We start from the raw sequence: 9649 nt of genomic DNA, 5'->3' as shown, positions 1-9649 counted from the left end.
CCTCTATTACACTATAACATTATATAATATAATACTCCGTCCTCTATTACACTATTACATTATATAATATAATACTCGTCCTCTATTACACTATTACATTATATAATATAATACTCCGTCCTCTATTATAGTATAACATTATATAATATAATACTCGTCCTCTATTACAGTATAACATTATATAATATAATACTCTGTCCTCTATTACACTATAACATTATATAATACTCCATCCTCTATTACACTATAACATTATATAATATAATACTCCATCCTCTATTACAGTATAACATTATATAATATAATACTCCGTCCTCTATTACAGTATAACATTATATAATATAATACTCCGTCCTCTATTACAGTATAACATTATATAATACTCCGTCCTCTATTACAGTATAACATTATATAATATAATACTCGTCCTCTATTACAGTATAACATATAATATAATACTCGTCCTCTATTACAGTATAACATTATATAATACTCCGTCCTCTATTACACTATAACATTATATAATATTATACTCGTCCTCTATTACACTATAACATTATATAATATAATACTCTGTCCTCTATTACACTATAACATTATATAATATAATACTCCGTCCTCTATTACAGTATAACATTATATAATATAATACTCTGTCCTCTATTACACTATAACATTATATAATATAATACTCGTCCTCTATTACACTATAACATTATATAATACTCCGTCCTTTATTACACTATAACATTATATAATATAATACTCTGTCCTCTATTACAGTATAACATTATATAATATTATACTCGTCCTCTATTACAGTATAACATTATATAATAGAATACTCCGTCCTTTATTACACTATAACATTATATAATATAATACTCGTCCTCCATTACAGTATAACATTATATAATACTCGTCCTCCATTACAGTATAACATTATATAATATAATACTCGTCCTCCATTACAGTATAACATTATATAATATAATATAATACTCCGTCCTCCATTACAGCAGACACTGGGGGGCACTATAACATTATAATACTCCATTATAATGGGCATTCTGTCTGCAGAGCGGGGTCAGTATGGGGGTTTATCCCTGTACGGGGGTCTGAGGTTGTGAAGGGTCATCACTGTCTCTTGGCTGGGGGTGTTGGGGGGTCCGCGGCCTCGCTCAGCAGAGTCTCTGTATTGCTGTTGATCACATGGTGCGCGGCCTGAAGATGTCTGCGCTGGGAAATCCTCACTGCAGGATAGAGAAGGTCATGTGACTATAGTAATATATACGGTATATACCTGTACCCCGCAATAGGCAGGTAATGTGACTATAGTAATATATACGGTATATACCTGTACCATGCAATAGGCAGGTAATGTGACTATAGTAATATATACGGTATATACCTGTACCATGCAATAGGCAGGTAATGTGACTATAGTAATATATACGGTATATACCTGTACCATGCAATAGGAAGGTCATGTGACTATAGTAATATATACGGTATATACCTGTACCCCGCAATAGGCAGGTAATGTGACTATAGTAATATATACGGTACATACCTGTACCATGCAATAGGAAGGTCATGTGACTATAGTAATATATACGGTATACATAACATAGTAACATGCCGTATACAGTATACAAAGGTCTATAGGTCACATGACTGCTCTCACCTCTTTCTCTGACACTTTTCTTCTGGATTTCAGGAATTAGGAAACTGTAAACCAATTCTGCCACAATCTCCTCAGACTGAAGGGCGGTGCGGCTGCGAGGGAGAAGACAACGTTACAGCAGATACACCGAGACTACAGGAGGTCATGACCTACAGGACTAGAGCAGTGACTTTATAAGCAGAGGTCACGACCTACAGGACTAGAGCAGTGACTGTATGAGCAGAGGTCACGACCTACAGGACTAGAGCAGTGACTGTATGAGCAGAGGTCACGACCTACAGGACTAGAGCAGTGACTGTATGAGCAGAGGTCACGACCTACAGGACTAGAGCAGTGACTGTATGAGCAGAGGTCACGACCTACAGGACTAGAGCAGTGACTGTATGAGCAGAGGTCATGACCTACAGGACTAGAGCAGTGACTGTATGAATAAAGGACATGACCTACAGGATTAGAGCAGTGACTGTATGAGCAGAGGTCACGACCTACAGGACTAGAGCAGTGACTGTATGAGCAGAGGTCACGACCTACAGGACTAGAGCAGTGACTGTATGAGCAGAGGTCACGACCTACAGGACTAGAGCAGTGACTGTATGAGCAGAGGTCACGACCTACAGGACTAGAGCAGTGACTGTATGAGCAGAGGTCACGACCTACAGGACTAGAGCAGTGACTGTATGAGCAGAGGTCATGACCTACAGGACTAGAGCAGTGACTGTATGAGCAGAGGTCATGACCTACAGGACTAGAGCAGTGACTGTATGAGTAGAGGTCACGACCTACAGGACTAGAGCAGTGACTGTATGAATAAAGGACATGACCTACAGGATTAGAGCAGTGACTGTATGAGCAGAGGTCACGACCTACAGGACTAGAGCAGTGACTGTATGAGCAGAGGTCATGACCTACAGGACTAGAGCAGTGACTGTATGAGCAGAGGTCATGACCTACAGGACTAGAGCAGTGACTGTATGAATAAAGGACATGACCTACAGGACTAGAGCAGTGACGGTATGAGCAGAGGTCATGACCTACAGGACTAGAGCAGTGACGGTATGAGCAGAGGTCATGACCTACAGGACTAGAGCAGTGACTGTGTGAGTAGAGGACACGACCTACAGGACTAGAGCAGTGACTGTATGAGCAGAGGTCATGACCTACAGGACTAGAGCAGTGACTGTATGAGCAGAGGTCACGACCTACAGGACTAGAGCAGTGACTGTATGAGCAGAGGTCATGACCTACAGACTAGAGCAGTGACTGTATGAATAAAGGACATGACCTACATGACTAGAGCAGTGACTGTATGAGCAGAGGTCACGACCTACAGGACTAGAGCAGTGACTGTATGAGCAGAGGTCATGACCTACAGGACTAGAGCAGTGACTGTATGAGCAGAGGTCATGACCTACAGGACTAGAGCAGTGACTGTATGAATAAAGGACATGACCTACAGGACTAGAGCAGTGACTGTATGAGCAGAGGTCACGACCTACAGGACTAGAGCAGTGACTGTATGAGCAGAGGTCACGACCTACAGGACTAGAGCAGTGACTGTATGAGCAGAGGTCACGACCTACAGGACTAGAGCAGTGACTGTATGAACAGAGGTCATGACCTACAGGACTAGAGCAGTGACTGTATGAGCAGAGGTCATGACCTACAGGACTAGAGCAGTGACTGTATGAGCAGAGGTCATGACCTACAGGACTAGAGCAGTGACTGTATGAGCAGAGGTCATGACCTACAGGACTAGAGCAGTGACTGTATGAGCAGAGGTCACGACCTACAGGACTAGAGCAGTGACTGTATGAGCAGAGGTCACGACCTACAGGACTAGAGCAGTGACTGTATGAGCAGAGGTCACGACCTACAGGACTAGAGCAGTGACTGTATGAGCAGAGGTCACGACCTACAGGACTAGAGCAGTGACTGTATGAGCAGAGGTCATGACCTACAGGACTAGAGCAGTGACTGTATGAGCAGAGGTCATGACCTACAGGACTAGAGCAGTGACTGTATGAATAAAGGACATGACCTACAGGACTAGAGCAGTGACGGTATGAGCAGAGGTCATGACCTACAGGACTAGAGCAGTGACTGTGTGAGTAGAGGACACGACCTACAGGACTAGAGCAGTGACTGTATGAGCAGAGGTCATGACCTACAGGACTAGAGCAGTGACTGTATGAGCAGAGGTCACGACCTACAGGACTAGAGCAGTGACTGTATGAGCAGAGGTCACGACCTACAGACTAGAGCAGTGACTGTATGAATAAAGGACATGACCTACAGGACTAGAGCAGTGACTGTATGAGCAGAGGTCACGACCTACAGGACTAGAGCAGTGACTGTATGAGCAGAGGTCACGACCTACAGGACTAGAGCAGTGACTGTATGAGCAGAGGTCATGACCTACAGGACTAGAGCAGTGACTGTATGAGCAGAGGTCATGACCTACAGGACTAGAGCAGTGACTGTATGAATAAAGGACATGACCTACAGGACTAGAGCAGTGACTGTATGAGCAGAGGTCACGACCTACAGGACTAGAGCAGTGACTGTATGAGCAGAGGTCATGACCTACAGGACTAGAGCAGTGACTGTATGAGCAGAGGTCACGACCTACAGGACTAGAGCAGTGACTGTATGAGCAGAGGTCACGACCTACAGGACTAGAGCAGTGACTGTGTGAGCAGAGGTCACGACCTACAGGACTAGAGCAGTGACTGTGTGAGCAGAGGTCACGACCTACAGGACTAGAGCAGTGACTGTGTGAGTAGAGGTCACAACCTACAGGACTAGAGCAGTGACTGTGTGAGCAGAGGACAAGACCTACAGGACTAGAGCAGTGACTGTGTGAGCAGAGGTCACGACCTACAGGACTAGAGCAGTGACTGTGTGAGCAGAGGTCACGACCTACAGGACTAGAGCAGTGACTGTGTGAGCAGAGGTCACGACCTACAGGACTAGAGCAGTGACTGTGTGAGCAGAGGTCACGACCTACAGGACTAGAGCAGTGACTGTGTGAGCAGAGGTCACGACCTACAGGACTAGAGCAGTGACTGTGTGAGCAGAGGTCACGACCTACAGGACTAGAGCAGTGACTGTGTGAGCAGAGGTCACGACCTACAGGACTAGAGCAGTGACTGTGTGAGCAGAGGTCACGACCTGCAGGACTAGAGCAGTGACTGTATGAGTAGAGGTCACGACCTACAGGACTAGAGTAGGGGACACGTGTAGGGGTCATGATATGAGTAGAGGTCATGATTAGGGGTGGTGTCGCCTCTACTGGTGCAGTTAGTGATACAGGACACAACCATATGTCCTGCACCAATAGGAGCATCTGAGTGTGACAGGAGGAGTACACCGATCCTCTTATGGTTCCCTGCCAGTATGTGTTATCCAGGACAGCGCCCCCACCTGCTCTCCATCTGGTAGGCGATATCATTGATCTCCTGGGCTTTCCTCTGAATCTCCTCTCGGGCCTGATCCTCTGCAGTGTGAGCGACTGTGCTGAGGATGACGTCTTCTAGATAGGAATCTACCGTACTCTGATGGATGTCTACAACCTGCAGGACACAACATACCGCAACACTGTACATTATATATACAACCTGCAGGACACAACATACCGCAACACTGTACATTATATATACACAACCTGCAGGACTCAACATACCTCAACACTGTCCATTACATATACAACCTGCAGGACACAACATACCGCAACACTGTCCATTATATATACAACCTGCAGGACACAACATACCGCAACACTGTCCATTATATATACAACCTGCAGGACACAACATACCGCAACACTGTCCATTATATATACAACCTGCAGGACACAACATACCGCACAACTGTACATTATATATACAACCTGCAGGACACAACATACCGCAACACTGTCCATTATATATACAACCTGCAGGACACAACATACCGCACAACTGTACATTATATACACAACCTGCAGGACACAACATACCGCAACACTGTCCATTATATATACAACCTGCAGGACACAACATACCGCACAACTGTACATTATATATACACAACCTGCAGGACACAACATACCTCACAACTGTCCATTATATATACAACCTGCAGGACACAACATACCGCAACACTGTACATTATATATACAACCTGCAGGACACAACATACCGCAACACTGTCCATTATATATACAACCTGCAGGACACAACATACCGCAACACTGTCCATTATATATACAACCTGCAGGACACAACATACCGCAACACTGTCCATTATATATACAACCTGCAGGACACAACATACCGCAACACTGTCCATTATATATACAACCTGCAGGACACAACATACCGCAACACTGTCCATTATATATACAACCTGCAGGACACAACATACCGCACAACTGTACATTATATATACAACCTGCAGGACACAACATACCGCAACACTGTCCATTATATATACAACCTGCAGGACACAACATACCGCACAACTGTACATTATATACACAACCTGCAGGACACAACATACCGCAACACTGTCCATTATATATACAACCTGCAGGACACAACATACCGCACAACTGTACATTATATATACAACCTGCAGGACACAACATACCGCAACACTGTCCATTATATATACAACCTGCAGGACACAACATACCGCACAACTGTACATTATATATACAACCTGCAGGACACAACATACCGCAACACTGTCCATTATATATACAACCTGCAGGACACAACATACCGCAACACTGTCCATTATATATACAACCTGCAGGACACAACATACCGCAACACTGTACATTATATACAAACAGCAGGACACAACATACCGCACAACTGTACATTATATATACAACCTGCAGGACACAACATACCGCAACACTGTCCATTATATATACAACCTGCAGGACACAACATACCGCAACACTGTACATTATATACAACCTGCAGGACACAACAAACGCAACACTGTACATTATATACAACCTGCAGGACACAACATACCGCAACACTGTACATTATATACACAACCTGCAGGACACAACATACCGCACAACTGTACATTATATACAACCTGCAGGACACAACATACCGCAACACTGTCCATTATATACAACCTGCAGGACACAACATACCGCAACACTGTACATTATATACAAACAGCAGGACACAACATACCGCAACACTGTCCATTATATACAACCTGCAGGACACAACATACCGCACAACTGTACATTATATATACACAACCTGCAGGACACAACATACCGCACAACTGTACATCATATACAACCTGCAGGACACAACATACCGCAACACTGTCCATTATATATACAACCTGCAGGACACAACATACCGCACAACTGTACATTATATACACAACCTGCAGGACACAACATACCGCAACACTGTCCATTATATATACAACCTGCAGGACACAACATACCGCAACACTGTCCATTATATATACAACCTGCAGGACACAACATACCGCAACACTGTCCATTATATATACAACCTGCAGGACACAACATACCGCAACACTGTACATTATATACACAACCTGCAGGACACAACATACCGCAACACTGTCCATTATATACAACCTGCAGGACACAACATACCGCACAACTGTACATTATATATACACAACCTGCAGGACACAACATACCGCACAACTGTACATCATATACAACCTGCAGGACACAACATACCGCACAACTGTACATTATATATACAACCTGCAGGACACAACATACCGCACAACTGTACATCATATACAACCTGCAGGACACAACATACCGCACAACTGTACATTATATATACAACCTGCAGGACACAACATACCGCAACACTGTACATTATATATACACAACCTGCAGGACTCAACATACCTCAACACTGTACATTATATATACAACCTGCAGGACACAACATACCGCACAACTGTACATTATATATAAACCTGCAGGACACAACATACCGCAACACTGTACATTATATATACAACCTGCAGGACACAACATACCGCAACACTGTACATTATATACAACCTGCAGGACACAACATACCGCAACACTGTACATTATATATACAACCTGCAGGACACAACATATCGCAACACTGTACATTATATACAACCTGCAGGACACAACATACCGCAACACTGTCCATTATATACAACCTGCAGGACACAACATACCGCAACGCTGTACATTATATATACAACCTGCAGGACACAACATACCGCAACACTGTACATTATATACAACCTGCAGGACACAACATACCGCAACACTGTCCATTATATACAACCTGCAGGACATAACATACCGCAACGCTGTACATTATATATACAACCTGCAGGACACAACATACCGCAACACTGTACATTATATACAACCTGCAGGACACAACATACCGCAACACTGTACATTATATACAACCTGCAGGACACAACATACCGCAACACTGTACATTATATACAACCTGCAGGACACAACATACCGCAACACTGTACATTATATATACAACCTGCAGGACACAACATACCGCAACACTGTACATTATATACAACCTGCAGGACACAACATACCGCACAACTGTACATTATATATACAACCTGCAGGACACAACATACCGCACAACTGTACATTATATATACAACCTGCAGGACACAACATACCGCACAACTGTACATTATATATACAACCTGCAGGACACAACATACCGCACAACTGTACATTATATATACAACCTGCAGGACACAACATACCGCAACGCTGTACATTATATATACAACCTGCAGGACACAACATACCGCAACACTGTACATTATATACAACCTGCAGGACACAACATACCGCAACACTGTCCATTATATATACAACCTGCAGGACACAACATACCGCACAACTGTACATTATATACACAACCTGCAGGACACAACATACCGCAACACTGTCCATTATATATACAACCTGCAGGACACAACATATCGCACAACTGTACATTATATATACACAACCTGCAGGACACAACATACTGCACAACTGTACATTATATACAACCTGCAGGACACAAAATACCGCACAACTGTACATTATATACAACCTGCAGGACACAACATACCGCAACACTGTACATTATATACAACCTGCAGGACACAACATACCGCAACACTGTACATTATATACAACCTGCAGGACACAACATACCGCACAACTGTACATTATATATACAACCTGCAGGACACAACATACCGCACAACTGTACATTATATATACAACCTGCAGGACACAACATACCGCACAACTGTACATTATATATACAACCTGCAGGACACAACATACCGCAACGCTGTACATTATATATACAACCTGCAGGACACAACATACCGCAACGCTGTCCATTATATATACAACCTGCAGGACACAACATACCGCAACACTGTCCATTATATATACAACCTGCAGGACACAACATACCGCAACACTGTCCATTATATATACAACCTGCAGGACACAACATACCGCAACACTGTCCATTATATATACAACCTGCAGGACACAACATACCGCAACACTGTACATTATATATACAACCTGCAGGACACAACATACCGCAACACTGTCCATTATATACAACCTGCAGGACACAACATAACGCAACACTGTCCATTATATATACAACCTGCAGGACACAACATACCGCAACACTGTACATTATATACAACCTGCAGGACACAACAACCGCAACACTGTACATTATATACAACCTGCAGGACACAACATACCGCAACACTGTACATTATATACAACCTGCAGGACACAACATACCGCACAACTGTACATTATATACAACCTGCAGGACACAACATACTGCACAACTGTACATTATATATACACAACCTGCAGGACACAACATACTGCACAACTGT

The 9649-nt window shown here is 43.2% G+C and overlaps 1 protein-coding gene across 1 annotated transcript in view; it reads right to left on the bottom strand.

The window, feature by feature from the left end:
* Positions 1-947: 947 nt before the first annotated feature.
* The window catches only part of CFAP91 (cilia and flagella associated protein 91), a 105264-nt gene continuing 96562 nt past the window's right edge, over positions 948-9649 (bottom strand). Inside the window, exons 15-17 of the mRNA XM_056554261.1 lie at positions 5111-5259; positions 1688-1779; positions 948-1253 (exon numbers count right to left, since the gene is read on the bottom strand). Of these exons, the coding sequence (XP_056410236.1) occupies positions 1138-1253; positions 1688-1779; positions 5111-5259 (357 nt within the window). The 3' untranslated portion in view covers positions 948-1137. The remainder of the gene's footprint in view (positions 1254-1687; positions 1780-5110; positions 5260-9649) is intronic.

The sequence above is a fragment of the Hyla sarda genome, unplaced genomic scaffold (genome assembly GCF_029499605.1).
Source record: "Hyla sarda isolate aHylSar1 unplaced genomic scaffold, aHylSar1.hap1 scaffold_639, whole genome shotgun sequence".
Taxonomy (NCBI): Eukaryota; Metazoa; Chordata; class Amphibia; order Anura; family Hylidae; genus Hyla; species Hyla sarda.
The sequence above is the reverse complement of the archived record's forward strand: the minus strand, read 5'-3'. Positions and strand labels throughout refer to the sequence as shown.